The 17,024-nt window shown below is 51.9% G+C and overlaps 1 protein-coding gene across 1 annotated transcript in view; it reads left to right on the forward strand.

The window, feature by feature from the left end:
* LOC121273624 (protein phosphatase 1 regulatory subunit 3E-like) overlaps positions 1–16,681 on the forward strand; it is a 30,662-nt gene extending 13,981 nt beyond the window's left edge. Inside the window, exon 4 of the mRNA XM_041180768.1 lies at positions 16,229–16,681. Coding sequence (XP_041036702.1) covers positions 16,229–16,681 — 453 coding nt within the window. The remainder of the gene's footprint in view (positions 1–16,228) is intronic.
* Positions 16,682–17,024: the final 343 nt, after the last annotated feature.

Below are 17,024 nucleotides of genomic sequence, written 5' to 3' on the forward strand. Positions count from 1 at the left end.
CTCTTCCCGAGTTGACGTTTCCCAGAAAGATTTTCAGACGCTGCAAGGAGGGAGGGGGGGGCCTTTCTGTCCGCAGGAGCCAAACTGACCCCCGCGACAGTTCTATTGAACTGGGGAGGCGATGGCACAGTGGTATTGTCACTGGACTGGTACCCTAGTAGACCCAGGGTTCGAATCCCATCACAGCAGATGGTGAAATTAAAAGCCTGATGAAAACTATAAGTCAACCATGAAACCATTGGTGATTGTTGTAAAAACCCATCTGGTTCACTAATGCCCTTTAGTAATTGGGGGGGGGTGGGCGCGAGAACCTGCTGTCCTTACCCTGGTCTGGCCTACACGTGACTCCAGACCCACAGCGATGTGGCTGACTCTTAACTGCCTTCTCTGAACAAGGGGGCAATGAGGGATGGGCAATAGATGCTGGGCCTAGCCGGCAATGCCCACATCCCATGAATGAGTAAGGCTTAAAAAAAAATTGTGATTCTCGCTCCTGGGCATTGTTCAGTTTTTGCCACCCGCTGGCAGACTATACCGTGTCCATTCTCAAAGTGAGCTTTTCCTCAAGCTACACTTTTTATTTTGTCCTGTACATCAATGGTGAACTTGAGGCTCCCGATAAATAAATTGGAGATAGGGATGGCGCAGGCGAGAAACAGCGGCGCAGTCACTGGGCGAGCAGTAAGGAGGTCATGTCGAAGGCACTAGTTCTTCAACATTCTGCTCCAGCCTTCCAGAAGGCTCTTCTGGGTGCAGCCACTTGAGGAAGAATTGTGAAGGCATCAGAGATTCACAAGAATGATTCCTGGGACAAATAACTTTATTTTCCTCCCAACTATTTGCCCATGGGACGTAGGCGTTGTTGGCTAGGCCGGCATTTATTGCTCATCCCTAATTGCCCTTGTTCAGAGGGCATTTGCTGGTCACTTGTCAGCCAGACCAGACCAGACCAGAGAAGGACAACAGATTCCCTTCATCACCAGACTTTTAATTCCAGATTTTTATTGGATTCAAATTCCACCATCTGCTAATGTTCTGCAGAATAACTGGGTCTTTGGGGAGGGTCACCAATCCAGTAGCAATACAACTACGCCACCACCTTCCCCATGAGCGGTGGGGATAGTTGGAGAAGTTGGGACTGTCTTCCTTGGAGAAGAGAAGGCTGAGAGGAGATTTGATGGAGGCATTCAAGATCCTGAGGCCTGCCCCTCAGGGTAAATATTGAGAAACTGTTCCCGCTCAAGGGAGCTTCAAGAACGAGAGGGCACAGACTCAAAATAATTGGCAAAAAAAAATGAGTAAAGTGTGATGTGAGGAAGAACTCTTTCACCCAGAGGGTGAAGGTTGGCGTCTGGAACGAACTTCCTGAGAGGGTGGTGGGGGCAGGTTCGATCGAGGTGTTCAAAAGGGAATCGGATTTCTACCTGAAAATGAAGAACGTGCAGGGTTACGGGGATAAGGCAGGGGAGTGGGACGGGATAGTGCAGACTCGATGGGCTGAATGGCCTCCTTCTGCCCTGTCAAGATTCTGTGATTGTGTGACCCGGGCGTGTCAAACCCCCTCCAGAATGATCCCCGGGATAAAGAGCTGTAGCTTACGAGGGTAGATGGGAGAGGCAGGGACTTTTTTTTCCTTGGAGAAGAGGAGGCCGAGAGGAGACTTGATGGAGGTATTCAAGACCCTGAGGGGTAGGGACAGGGTAAATAGTGAGAAACTGTTCTCGCTCAAGGGGACAACAGAAGAGCCATCAAGAGCTGAAGGGCACCACTCTGTCACTTTGCCGACAGAAATTTTATTTGAATAAGATCTGGACATCAGAAGGTGAGATGGTGACCTCACTGGGCCAGTAACCTCGAGGCCCAGCCTGTTGGTCTTGGGACACGGGTTCATATCCCACCAACGGCAGCTGGTAGAATTTAAATTCAATTAATAAAATCTGGAATTATGAAGCGAGTCTCAGTGATGGCGACCATGACAACCATCGTAAAATTGTCATAAAAACCCATCTGGTTCGTTAATGTCCCCTTTAGGGAAGGAAATTTGCCATCCTTACCCCAACCTGGCCTACAAGTCACTCCAAATCCAATGTGGTTGACTCTTAACCGCCCTCTGAAATTTTTTTAAAATATATCCTTCCACAGGACATGGGCTTTGCTGGCTGGGCCCAGCATTTTTATTGCCCATCCCTTATTGCCCCCTTGAGAATACTGGTGAGCCGCCATCTTGAGCCGCTGCAGTCCCTGTGGTGTAGGTACACTCACCGCGCTGTTAGGGAGGGAATTCACAGGATTTTGACCCGGCGACAGTGAAGGAACGGCCGATATATTTCCAAGTCGGGATGGCGAGTGCGGCTCGGAGGGGAACTTCCAGGTGGTGGTGTTCCCCGTGCGTCTGCTGCCCTCGTCCTTCTAGACGGTAGACGTGGCAGGTTTGGAAGGCTAGCAAGCCACTCACTTCAAGGGCAAGTAGGGATGAGCAACGAATGCTCATAACCTATCGAAAGATTTTTTTTTACACATCGTAAGGGTGGAATGGCTTTTGGATAGGGATGGCATGGGAAGGATGGGTGAAGTGGACGGAATTGGTTAAGTAGGACCAATCTGATCGCAAATGTTTCACAGGTCCCTGCTAGCTTTAGAACCATAGAAAAGTTACAGCACAGAAGGAAGCTATTCGGCCCATCTTGTCCATGCCAGCCCGAGGACACCCAGGTGCCCTTTCCAATCCCACCTCCCTGCACCCGGCCCATAGCCCTGCAGCTTACAGCACTTTAAGGTGCAGATCCAGGTACTTTTTAGAAAGACTTTAGAGTTTCTGTCTCTACCACCAACTCGGGCAGCGAATCCCAGGCACCCACCACCCTCTGCGTCAAAAAAGTTCTTCCTCATGTTCCCCCTAAACCTTCTGCCACTTATCTTGAATCTACGTCCCCTGGTTCTACAATTCTTCACCAAGGGAAACAATTTTATCATGTCCTCTCTATCTATTCCCCCTCGTCATTTTGTACACCTCAATCAAGTCACCTCTCAACCTTTTTTGTTCCAAGGAGAATAACCCCAACCTGTCCAAATTCTCCTCATGGCTACACTTTTCTAACCCTGGCAACATTCTTGTAAATGAGAGTGTTTCATATTTTAACCACGCTGTGTCACTTAGTCAAGAGGCGGTGGTGTTCGTGGTATTGGAACTGTTTTCCTTGGAGAAGAGAAGGCTGAGAGGAGATTTGATGGAGGCATTCAAGATCCTGAGGCCTGCCCCTCAGGGTAAATAGTGAGAAACTGTTCCCGCTCAAGAGAGCATCAAGAACGAGAGGGCACAGACTCAAAATAATTGGCAAAAAAAAAATGAGTAAAGTGTGATGTGAGGAAGAACTCTTTCACCCAGAGGGTGAAGGTTGGCGTCTGGAACGAACTTCCTGAGAGGGTGGTGGGGGCAGGTTCGATCGAGGTGTTCAAAAGGGAATCGGATTTCTACCTGAAAATGAAGAACATGCAGGGTTACGGGGATAAGGCAGGGGAGTGGGACGGGATAGTGCAGACTCGATGGGCTGAATGGCCTTCCTCCTGTCAAGATTCTGTGATTGTCACCAACCTAGTAATCCAGAGACCCCCAGGGTAATGGTCGGGAGGACCCGGGTTCGAATCTCACCACGGCAGCTGGTGGAATTTGAATTCAATGAAAAATCTGGCATTTTAAAAACGTTATACATTCATGGGGAGGTGGGCGTCGCTGGCTAGACCAGCATTTGTTACCCATCCCTAGCTGCCTTCGTTTAGAGGGCAGTTAAGAGTCAACCCACATCGCTGTGGCTTGGGTGATGCGGGGGGGGGAAGGTGGGTGGGGGGTTGGTCTGGAGTCACAAGTAGGCCAGACCAGGCCAGGTAAGGACGGCAAGGGGCATCTGGAGTCACGTGTAGGGCCAGACCAGGTAAAGATGGCAGATATCCCCCTTCCCTAAAGGGGCACCTGAGTAAACCAGATGGGGTTTTTTTTTCCCCGACAACCATCGGCAATGGTTTCGTGGTCATCACCAGACTTTTAACTTCAGGCTTTTCATTGCATTCGAGTTCCACCATCTGCCAGGGTGGGATTGGGACCCAGCAGCATTACCCTGGGTCTCTGAATACTAAGTCCGGGGACCAATGCCACAAGAGCCACCACCGCCTCCCTTGATCAAAATTAGTTATTAACTATTTAATTATTGCATTTAATCATTAAAATGAATGGTTAATTAAAAGCCTAACGCTGACCCTGGAACGATTGTCACTTTAAAAACAAAAACCCCATCTGGTTCACTCAGCCCCTTCAGGGAAGGGGGGAAACCTGCTGCCCTTACCTCCGGGTCTGGCCGACACCTGAATCCAGACCCACACACAGCGATGTGGTCGGCTCTTAAAAGCCCCCTCTGAAATGGCCGAGCGAGCCACTCAGTTCTCGAGGGCAGTTAGGGACGGGCGATAGATGTTGGCCCAGCCAGCGATGCCCCCCCTACTCCTCCTCACCCCACCCCCACCCCCTCTGCCCGCCGTCCCATGAACAAAATTTTTTTTAAAAACGGCTTTAAATTGGGATTGATTTTTTTTTTTAAAAAAAGATCACTCAGCCCCTGAAGTTGGTGAGAATAAGTCAAGGTTTTTTTTTTTAACCCTCCCCGCAATAAAACGACTGCTTCCAAAAGATAGACTAACTTGAATTTCTCCCCGAAAAGGTCGGTCAAAACTGGCACCTGGAAAGGTGGCGTCACAAAGAAGTACATCTAGAATGAGAAAAATTGGCTATTTTTTTTAAAGGAAGGAATGTTCCAGCACCTTTGTGACTCCTCCGCCACTCACGGCCACGTCTGCTCTGCCATGACCTTGGTTTGCCACGAAGAATATTACCTTTCTTTTACAGCCGCTTGGGAGCCCAAAACCTGTATGTCGTTGAAAAGAGAGACATGCCGCCGAAGGTTTACTTGCTGGCGCTCATCCGGACAAACCCAAGAATGCCAGATTTCAAAGGATCAGGGCAACTTATACTGCGGGAGAAGAGGGTGCTGTTTGGTTGGCAAGGCGAACCTGATTGGCCGAGGCAACACGGTCAGAAGTGACCAACATTCATTTGCAACCAAGGGGAACATGCTTGGAGCTCGGGGAGCCGATAGTTCCCCATTGCTTTCTCCACAGCGACGCCTTGGCCAATCAGAGTCGACTGCCGGCCAATCAGAGTCGACTGCCGGCCAAACAGAGTCAACTGCCAGCCAATCAGCACTCTTTTTTTTCTCCTGCAGTATGAATTGCCCTGATCCTTTGAAATTTGGCACTCTTGTGTTTGTCCTGAGGTGCACAAAAAACCCCCAAAAAAGCCTCAGCAACGTGGCTCCTCCTTTTCGGCAACCGTTCTTTTTCATTCCAAGCTATATCTTAACGAAGTGAACGGCCGGCTGGCCGGCCGGCTTACCGAAAAGTCGAAACCTGGACAAATGCCGTCCGGCAAACCCTGAAGGCCGTTTTAGTCAGCTGCCCAGAGTGCCAGAGCGACCGAGAGTGCACGACTCTTAAACGTTGACGTGAATCCCAACAAGTTAAAGTAAGATAGAAGGAAACAGACAAGTGAACGGTCGGAGAGAGAGAGAGAGAGAGAGAGGTGGTGGGGTTGAGGGGAGGGGGCTTGAGCAGTCCCTGTATTCTCGACCAGTTTGGAAACCGCTGGTCCAGAGGCACCTTTTACCCTGGACACCATGCACTACGTGCCCCTGGACCCCAAGAATTGAATTTTGAGGAGAGATCAGGCAAAGTACTCCCCGGGGTGCAGGAGGTCGAAGGGGGTTGGGGGGAGGCGGGGGGTGGTGGTGACTTGATTGATCGGGGGAAGACTGAGGGAAAGACCTCTTAAACCCGGCCTGTCAGAGAGTCAAGGACGAGGGGTACACACCTCACGATCAAAGCGGTTTAAAAAAGAAAACTACTCCTTCACACAACGGCGTAGATTCCATCCCCACAAACAGCAGAAGGTCCCAGCTCAATGGATAGCTTTAAATAGAATCGCAAGAGGGAGCCATTCGGCCCCTCCATGTCCGTGCTGGCCCTCTGTTGGAACAACTTGCTTAGCCCCAGTCCCCCGCCTTCTCCCCACCTACTTCAACTAATCATTATCACTCGGCCAATTTCTCGAGCTCGCTTGCCCCCTGTCCTTTTCCTTCCATGGACGTTAACCTTGCTGACAAGCCTATCAGGCGGCACTTTATCCGGGGCCTTTTGGAAGCCCAAGTACACTGCGTCAGCCACATTACCCTCATCAACCCTCCCGACCCCTCATCAAAAAGCTCTCATCAGGTTGTGCTGAGTGATCAGAGTCGACTGCCGACCAGTCAGCACCCTTTTCTCCTGCAGTGTGAATTGCCCTGATCCTTTGAAATTTGGCACTCTTGTGTTTGTCCTGAGGTCCGCAAAAAAATTCGTCGTTTGCAAGTCTGTGCTGGCTTCCGTGAATTAATCCACGTTGGTCCCATTTTGTCTGGAGCAGCCCTTTCGAAAAGCTTTCCCATCGCCGAGGTTAAGCTGACTTTTGCTGGGTTTAATCCTTACCTTTGAACAGGGACGTAACATTTGCAATTCTCCAGTCCTCTGGCACCACCCCCGCATCCAATGAAATTTGGAGGATTAGGGCCCGTGCCTCCGTGGTTTTTCCACCCTTGCTCCCCTCAGCATCCTCGGATCACAGCCTTGGTTCAAACATGGACAAAAGAGCTGAGCTCCCGAGGTGAGGCGAGAGTGACTGCCCTTGACATCAAGGCAGCATTTGACCGAGTGTGGCATCAAGGAGCTCTGGCACAACTGGAGTCAATGGGAATCAGGAGGGACACTCTCCGCTGGTTGGAGTCATACCTAGCACAAAGGAAGATGGTTGTTGGAGGTCAGTCATCTCAGCTCCAGGACATCACTGCAGGAGTTCCTCAGGGTGGTGTCCTCGGCCCAACCATCTTCAGCTGCTTCATCAATGACCTTCCTTCCATCATAAGGTCAGAAGTGGGGATGTTCACTGATGATTGTATAATGTTCAGCACCATTCGCAACTCCTCAGATACTGAAGCAGTCCATGTTCAAATGCAGCAAGACCTGGACAATATCCAGGCTTGGGCTGACAAGTGGCAAGTAACATTCAGGCCACACAAGTGCCAGGCAATGACCATCTCCAACAAGAAAGAATCTAACCATCGCCCCGTGACGTCCAATGGGCATTACCATTGCTGAATCCCCCCCAATATCAACATCCTGGTGGTTACCATTGACGAGAAACTGAACTGGACCAGCCATATAAATACTGTGGCTACAAGAGCAGGTCAGAAGCTGGGAATTCTGCGGATAGTAACTCATCTCCTGACTCCCCACCAAAGCCTGTCCACCATTGTTGCTAAGGCTGAGGTATTTAAAAATCCCAGAGGGAAACTTTAAACAACTGTCATAACCTAGAATTTTAAGTGCCAAGTTTGAGATGCGTCTCTAAACTCAGGAATCAGACCACCAGTTCTCAAGAGGTTTTACATGAAACTAAATGAAACATTTTATTAATTTACACAGGTTAAAATATATATACACATGGCTACAAATTACTACTATCATAACTTTTAACACATTCCCAGACTAATCTCTATTAAGGCATCAGCAACCCATAGATTTAATCAGACACCAGGCAAAGCATTTTTCACCTTACGAATTCAAAATGAGGTTCTTTTCACTTTGGTTTCTTGCAAACACAATGGTAGACTTACAGGCTTTCATCTTACTTTGCCTCTGTTCTGCGCACCCCAAAACTTCTGAAGCTATACCTGGCACAGCTCATTGAATGTAAATTCTCATTGTATCAACAACCTTTGAACTAAACCTCTCTAACAATAAAACCCCTTTCATAGTACCAATTTTGTTAGTAATATAAACATATTGGTAGCTGCTAGAAAAGCAGTTTTCACCCCATTTCTTGAATACTCTATTCAAAAAGTGCAAATGAACACTATCTCTCTTACATATCAAAATTAGTACACATCAAAGCACCCAGGCTAGCAATTGGATTGGTTTTAATCCAATTAGGACACACACACACAGACTCAACCTCTATTTTAAAAGAAAAATATTTTCCAAAATTTTATATATATTAATAGCTTCAGGACAACCAACTACAAGACACAAGTCAGAAGTGCGATGGGATACTCCACCCACTTGCCTGGACGAGTGCGGCTCCCACAACACTCGAGAAGCCCAACAACGTCCAGGACAAAGCAGCCCCCACCCGATTGGCACCCCATCCACAAACATTCACTCCCTCCACCACCACCGATGCACAGGAGCAGCAGTGTGTGTACCATCTACAAGATGCACTGCAGCAACTCACCGAGGCTCCTTCGACAGCTCCTTCCAAACCCAGGACCACTACCATCTAGAAGGATGAGGGCAGCAGACACACGGGGAACACCACCACCTGGAAGTTCCCCTCTGAGCTGCATTCGCCATCCTGACTTGGGAATATATCGGCCGTTCCTTCACTGTCGCCGGGTCAAAATCCTGGGAACTCCCTCCCTAACAGCACGGTGGGTGTACCTACACCACAGGGACTGCAGCGGCTCAAGAAGGCGACTCACCCACCACCTTCTCAAGGGGCAAATAGGGATGGGGCAATAAATGCTGGGCCTGGCCTGCAACGCCCACATCCCATGAATGAATAAAAAAAGAATCAGCAGCCAACCCCTCTAATACCTCCTCTTTATCAATTTTCAACCGCTACATTACCTCAATCCTTTTACCATGACTTTGGTAGCATCCTCTTCCATGGTAAAGGCAGATGCAAGATATTCCAGGTCAATCAAACTGTATATGCCTCAGTTAACCTCCCTTCCACCTCCTCCAGCCCAAAGAAAACAACCCCAGCTTGTCCAATCTTCCTTCATCGCTGAACTCCTCCTGTCCAGTCAACATCCCTTGTGAACCTCCTCTGCACCCTCGCCAGTGCGATCACGTCCTTCCTGTGACATGGGGGAGGAGCAGGCGGAGTGGTATTCTCACTGGATGAGTAATCCAGAGGCCCTCTGGGGTAATCCTCTGAGGACCAACCTCGGCAGGTGGTGAAATTTGAATTCAGTAAAAAATAACCTGGGACGAAAAGTCTAATGACTGCCACGAAACCATTATGAATTATGAAGCCAGTTTCAGTCACAGGGACCGTGACAACTGTTATCAATTGTCGTTAAAAACCCCATCTGGTTCACTCGTGTTCCCTTCAGGAGAGGAAAATTCTGCCGTCCTTACCTGGTCTGGCCTACATTTCACTCCAGACCAGCCCTTACTTGGTCTGGCTTTCACTTTACTCCAGACCATCCCTTACCCGGCCTGGCCTACACGTGACTCCAGACCACCCTGCACCACCATCACGCACCCCCCCCCCCCCCCAAACCCCGCCACAGCAATGTGGTTGACTCTTAGATCTCCCTTTGAAATGGCTGAGCGAGTCCACTCCGTTCTCAAGGGGCAATTAGGGATGGGCAATAAACGCTGGCCCAGCCAGTGACACCCACATCCCATGAACGATTGAAAAATGTATAACGTGTATGGAAACGTGAGGCACCTTGGGATCTTTTTTTTTTAACGTGAAAATTGCGATGCGAATGTTGTCATTGTTTGTGTTTTACGCAGCTCTGCCGTAGCCTCCGAGCCCTTATATTCCACACGCCAGCCCGAAACGGAAAGTATCCCGTCTGCCTTCCTGACTGCCCGGTCCACCGTCAGGGATCTGTAGACGTGCGCCCCAAGTTCCCTCTGTACCCCTACACTTCTCAGTATTTGGGGAAGAGATGGTGGTGCTGGTGGTGCTTCCACTGGACTGAGTAACCCAGAGGGACGCGGGTCCAAATCCCGCCAACGGCAGCCGGTGGAATTCAAATTCAATTCGTAACACCTGGAATCATGAAGCCAGTTTCAGTCACAGGGACTGTGACAACCGTCATCGATGGTTGTAAAAAAAAACCCCATCTGGTTCACTCGTGCTCCCTTTAGGGGAAGGGAAATCTGCCGTCCTTACCTGGTCTGGCCTACACGTGACTCCAGACCCCACCCCACACAGCAACGTGGTTGATTCTTAACTCGCACCCACCCCCCCCCCCCCGCCCCACCCCTCCGAAATGCCCAAGCGAGCCACTCAGTTCAGGTGGAAACTAGGGCTGGGCAACAAGTGCCAGGGCCCTCGCCAGTGAACCCCACATCCCACGAAAGAAAAAAAGCCTATAATTTATTGTGTGTCCCCTTGCCTTGCTAGCCATCCCCAAATTCATTACCTCACACTTCTCCAGACTGAATTCCATTGGCCATTGATATCTTCCCGCAGTCTATAGCTTTCTCCCTCACTATCAAACCCATGGCCTATCTGTGTCTCATCTGCCACCTTCTGAATCATAGCTCCTACGTTTAAGTCTAAATCATTGATGTATACCATAAACAGCAAGAGACACATGGAAACATAGAAAATAAGAGCAGGAGTAAGGCCATTCGGCCCTTTGAACCTGCTCCACCATTCATTATGATCATGGCTGATCATCCAATTCAATAGCCCTGCTCCCGCTTTCTCCCCATATCCCTTTGATCCCTTTCACCCCCAAGAGCTATATCTAACTCCTTCTTGAAAACATACAATGTTTTGGCCTCAGCTACTTTCTGTGGTAACGAATTCCACAGGCTCATCGCTCTCTGGGTGAAGACATTTCTCCTAATCTCAGTCCTAAATGGTCTACCCCATATCCTCAGACTGTGACCCCTGGTTCTGGACTCCCCCCACCATTAGGAACATCATTCCTGCATCTGCCCTGTCTAGTCCTGTTAGAATTTTATAGGTTTCTATGAGATCCCCCCTTATTCTTCTGAACTCCAGTGAATATAATCCTAATCGACTCAATCTCTCCTCATATGTCAGTCCCGCCATCCCAGGAATCAGTCGGGTAAACCTTCGCTGCACTCCCTCTATAGCAAGAACATCCTTCCTCAGATAAGGAGACCAAAACTGCACACAATACTCCAGGTGTGGTCTCACCAAGACCCTGTACAATTGCAGCAAGACATCCCTGTTCCTGTACTCGAATCCTCTGGCTATGAAGGCGAACATACCATTTGCCTTCTTTACCGCCTGCTGCATCTGTATCACTTACCTTCAGCGACTGGTGTACAAGGACACCCAGGTCTCATTGCACATTCCCCTCTCTCAATTTATAGCCATTCAGATAATAACCTGCCTTCCTGTTTTTGCTACCAAAATGGATAACCTCACATTTATCCACATTATACTGCATCTGCCATGCATTTGCCCACTCACTCAGCTTGTCCAAATCACACTGAAGCATCTCTGCATCCTCCTCACAGCTCACCTTCCCACCCAGCTTTGCGTCATCTGCAAATTTGGAGATACTGGGGACCCGACGTCACTACCAGCTGAACCCCAGAGGACACAGCCTTCCGGTGGCAAAAAAAAAATCATCCATCGACCATTACCCTTTGTTTCCTGCCACTGAGCTGCTATCGGATCGAACTCGCCACTTCCCCTTGGATGTGGTGGGCGTTTAATTCCCTGATCAGTCTGCCATGTGGGACCTCCTCAAAGATCCACATAGACTACCTCAACTGCACTACCCCCATCGACCCTCTTCGTTACCCCCTCAGAAAATTCAGTCAGTTCGGTCAGACACGAACTTCCCTCAACAAATCCATGCTGGCTGTCCTTGATCAATCGTCTGAAGTGACGATTTATACTGTCACTCAGAACTTTTTCCCAATACTTCTCCCACCGCGGAGATGAAGCAGACTGGCCAGTAATTGCTCAGCCTATCCCGTTCTAAATAAAGGTGCGTTGGCTCCCCTCCAGTCCTCCGGCATGACTCCTTGCAGCCAGGGAGCATCTTTTCTCCTTCATTCTTTCGTGGGACATGGGTGTCGCTGGCGAGCGACCCTGGTGTTTGTTGCCCCCACCCCACCCCCCATCCCCCATCCCAAATTGCCCCTCAAACTGAAAACCTTGCCTGGCCGACACTTCAGAGGGAGGGCAAGTTAAGAGTCAACCACAGTGCTTGTGTGGGGGGGGTGGGGGTGGGGGGGGGTGGTGGGTGGTGGGGTCTGGAGTCAGGTGTAGGCCAGACCGGGTAAGGGCAGCAGATTTCCCCTTCCCTAAAAGGGGGCATGAGTGAACCAGATGGGTTTTTTTTTTAATGACCATCGAAGATGGTTGTCACGGTCCCTGTGACTGAAACTGGCTTCCTAATTCAAGATCTTATGAATTGAATTTAAATTCCACCGGCTGCTGTGGATGAGATTTGAACCCTCTGGTTACTTGTCAGGTGAATTGGAAAATGATGAACAGTGCTGTCTCTATTTCTTCACCTAGCAGACATGAATACTATTCGTCCAAGCCTGAGGGTTAATTGAGTTTCAAGGGTGCTAGCCACATTACTATTGCCCCCCTGCCCTATGTTGATCCAATTTGATATTTGGCACTCCTCCTCCTTAACCCCAACATTTGCCATGTGCCCCCTTTCTGTCAGAAAGGTCATGAATAGCTCAGTAAAAACTATGCCCACATCTTGCGTCCCCGCACACAAGCTCCCTTTCTGGTCTTGAATCCATATTTATCCTCAATCTAATCCCATGCTGTACCTGTTCTGGGAGTGTTAGATGGGGACAGTGTAGAGGGAGCTTTACTCTGTATCTAACCCCGTGCTGTACCTGTCCTGGGAGTGTTTGATGGGGACAGTGTAGAGGGAGCTTTACTCTGTATCTAACCCCGTGCTGTACCTGTCCTGGGAGTGTTTGATGGGGACAGTGTAGAGGGAGCTTTACTCTGCATATCACCCCTTGCGGTAAGATGTTTTGCTGTGACAGGGTAGTGCAAGTAATTGACCAAAAAAATTAGTTGAGTTTTTTTTAGTAATTGTCTGTTAGTTTCATGATTGATCTTGTTTATTCCTGACCACAAGTTAAATTTTAATGAGTTACTCAGGCTGTGACAACATTCTGTGAGGAGAGGCATGTATAATTGATGACTCTGATTGCATTCTTCCTAAACTGCTCCTGACACAGCCTCTGAATGATGGACATACATTGGAGACTGTATCAAAGCGGGAGAAGACGGTGAAGGGGAAGCCTTAAAGCCAGGTCACCCAGTGGGTGAGGCAGCGTGATGGTACAAGGGTGCCCTCAGAAGTGTCACCCAGTGGGTGAGGGAGAGTGATGGAGTGAGTGCACAACCAGCAGGTTCACCCAGTGTGTGTGAGAGAGTAATGGAGTGGGTGCTCCCCCAGCAGTGTCTCCCTGTGGGTGAGGACAGCGATGAAGTGAGGGCCCCACTATCAGTGTCACCCAGTGGGTGAGGGAGAGTGATGGAGTGAGGGCCCCACTATCAGTGTCTCCCAGTGGGTGAGGAGAGCGATGTAGATAATCCCCACCGGCAGTGTTACCCATTGGGTGAGTAAGAGTGATGGAGTGAGAGCTCCACCAGCAGTGTCACCCAGTGGGTGAGGGAGAGTGATGGAGTGAGAGCCCAACTATCAGTGTCACCCTGTGGGTGAGGGGGAGCTATGAAGTGAGAGCCCAACTATCAGTGTCACCCAGTGGGTGAGGGAGAGTGATGGAGTGAGGGCCCCACTATCAGTGTCACCCAGTGGGTGAGGGAGAGTGATGGAGTGAGGGCCCCACTATCAGTGTCACCCAGTGGGTGAGGGAGAGTGATGGAGTGAGGGCAGCACCAGCAGGGTCACCCAGTGGGTGAAAGAGAGTGATGGAGTGAGGGCTCCACTATCAGTTTCACCCAGTGGGTGAGGGAGAGTGATGCAGTGGGGTCTCCGCTATCAGGGTCACGCAGTGGGTAAGGAAGAGCGATGGCGTGAGGGATCTATTATCAGTGTCACCCAGTGGGTGAAGCAGAGTGATGCAGTGAGACCTCCACCAGCAGGGTCACCGAGTGGGTGAGGGAGAGTGATGGAGTGAGGCCTCCACCAGGAGGGTCACCCAGTGGGTGAGGGAGAGTGATGGAGTGAGGGCTCCACTATCAGTGTCTCCCAGTGGGTGAGGAGAGCGATGTAGATAATCCCCACCGGCAGTGTCACCCATTGGGTGGGTAAGAGTGATGGAGTGAGAGCTCCACCAGCCGGGTCACCCACTGGGTGAGGGAGAGTGATGGAGAGAGGGCTGCACTATCAGTGTCACCCAGTGGGTGAGGGAGGCTGATGAAGTGAGGGCTCCACCACCAGTGTCACCCAGTGGGTGAGGGAGGCTGATGGAATCAGGCCCCTGCTGGCAATGTCACCCAGTGGGTGAGATAGCGTGATGGAGTGAGTGCTCCACCAGCAGGGTCAGCCAGTGTGTGTGAGAGAGTGATGGAGTGGGTGCTCCCCCAGCAGTGTCTCCCAGTGGGTGAGGACAGCGATGAAGTGAGGGCCCAACTATCAGTGTCACCCAGTGGGTGAGGGAGAGTGATGGAGTGAGAGCTCCACCAGGAGGGTCACCCAGTGGGTGAGGTAGATTGATGGTGTGAGGGCCCCAGTATCAGTGTCACCCAGTGGGTGAGGGAAAGTGATGGAGTGAGTGCTCCACCAGCAGGGTCAGCCAGTGGGTGAGGGAGAGCGATGGAGTGAGTGCTCCACCAGCAGAGTCAGCCAGTGGGTGAGGGAGAGCGATGGAGTGAGTGCTCCACCAGCAGGGTCAGCCAGTGGGTGAGGGAGAGCGATGGAGTGAGTGCTCCACCAGCAGGGTCAGCCAGTGGGTGAGGGAGAGCGATGGAGTGAGTGCTCCACCAGCAGGGTCAGCCAGTGGGTGAGGGAGAGCGATGGAGTGAGTGCTCCACCAGCAGTGTCTCCCAAAGGGTGAGGCGGGCGATGAAGTGAGGGCCGAACTATCAGTGTCAACTAGTGGGTGAGGAAGAGGAATGGTGAGGGGTCCACCAGGAGGGTCACCCAGTGGGTGTGGGAGAGTGATGGAGTGAGGGACCCACTATTAGTGTCACCCAGTGGGTGAGGGAGAGTGATGGAGTGAGGGCTTCGCTATCAGTGTCTCCCAGTGGGTGAGGAGAGCGATGTAGATAATCCCCAACTGCAGTGTTACCCATTGGGTGAGTAAGAGTGATGGAGTGAGAGCTCCACCAACAGGGTCACCCAGTGGGTGAGGGAGAGTGATGGCGTGAGTGCCCCAATATCAGTGTCACCCATTGGGTGAGGGAGAGTGATGGAGTGAGGGCCCCAATATCAGTGTCACCCAGTGGGTGAGAGAGAGTGATAGAGTGAGGGCCCCACTATCAGTGTCACCCAGTGAGTGAGGGAGAGTGATGGAGTGAGGGCCCCAATATCAGTGTCACCCAGTGGGTGAGGGAGAGTGATGGATTGAAGGACTCACTATCAGTGTCAACAAGTGGGTGAGGGAGAGTGATGTAGAGAATCCCCACCGGCAGTGTCACCCAGTGGGTGAGGGAGAGTGATGGATTGAAGGACTCACTATCTGTCAACAAGTGGGTGAGGGAGAGTGATGGAGTGAGGGCCCCAATATCAGTGTCACCCAGTGGGTGAGGGAGAGTGATGGAGTGAGGGCTACACTATCAGTGTCTTCCAATGGGTGAGGGAGGCTGATGGAGTGAGGCCCCCACTGGCAGTGTCACCCAATGGGTGAGGGAGAGTGATGGAGTGAGGGCCCCACTCTCAGGGTCACCCAGTGGGTGAGGGAAAGTGATGTAGAGAATCCCCACTGGCAATGTCAACCAGTGGGTGAGGGAGCATGATGGAATGGGGTCTCCATGACCAGTGTCACCGAGTGGCTGAGGTAGCATGATGGAGTGAGTGCACCACCAGCAGGGTCACCCAGTGGGTGAGGGAGAGTGATAGAGTGAGGGCACTACCAGCAGGGTCACCCAGTGGGTGAGGGAGAGTGATAGAGTGAGTGCACCACCAGCAGGGTCACCCAGTGGGTGAGGGAGAGTGATGGAGTGAGGACACCACCAGCAGGGTCACCCAGTGGGTGAGGGAGAGTGATGGAGTGAGGGCCCCACTATCAGTGTCACCCAGCGCGTGAGGGAGAATGAGGGCTCCACCCGCAGTGTCTCCCAGTGGGTGAGGGACGGGACGGGCTGCGTTGGTCTTGATCCTGGCGGGTGGGGGGGGCGTTGCCGGGTCGGGGGTACGGTGGTAGTTGGGGTGCAGTCCAACCGCTCACGCCCGCCCTGTCTTTTTCTGTTTCTCAGGACTGCAGCCCGCCCCGGCCCCTGGAGCCCACCTTCGCCAACCCCATCTGCTCGGTGGACTTCCTGCAGCGGGTGGGCCGGGAGAAAGTGTGCCTGGAGGGGGTGGCCGTGGAAAGGTTTCGCTTGTGGGGCACCGTGCGGGTGCTGAACCTGGCGTTCCGCAAGGAGGTGACGGTGCGGCACACGGTGGACGACTGGCGCTCCTACTCCGACACGCCGGCCTCCTACATCCCCCAGTCCGCCGACCGCCAGACCGACCGCTTCTCCTTCGAGCTGGCGCTGCCCCCTTACCTGGCGGGCAGCAGCGTCCAGCTGGCCGTGCGCTACCGGGCCGGCCAGGCCGAGTACTGGGACAACGACGGCGGCCGCAACTACAGGCTGCGTCCGGCCTTGGAGGCTCGCCCCTCGCTGCCCCCTGTGGACTGCGACACCGGCTGGGTTCACTTTGTGTGAGAGCGGGGGAGGCCGGCGCCATGGGGGCGGAGGGCGCGGAGCGGTGATGGGGGGTGGGGGGGGGGGTGTCCGGAGGTCAGGGTGGGGAATGGGTGGAGGGCGGGGGTGGTGTTGTGGGGGGGCCGGGTCTGGGGTGGGGGGGGCTGTTCAGCACCAGGGAGAGGAGCTTTCAACCTGTGAGATGCATCCCCCAGCAATCCGGGGTAGAGGCGCAAGGCCGAGGGACAGAGTCCCGGTTGACGTCCAATGTAATCATCAACTGTGGCCATTGCGAGACTGCGTCAGCGTCCAGTACAAGGCCAGGCCAATGCCCAGCGCAAGACTGGCTCAACGTCCAGTAGAG

This window comes from Carcharodon carcharias, assembly GCF_017639515.1.
Source record: "Carcharodon carcharias isolate sCarCar2 chromosome 27 unlocalized genomic scaffold, sCarCar2.pri SUPER_27_unloc_1, whole genome shotgun sequence".
In the NCBI taxonomy this organism is placed as follows: domain Eukaryota; kingdom Metazoa; phylum Chordata; class Chondrichthyes; order Lamniformes; family Lamnidae; genus Carcharodon; species Carcharodon carcharias.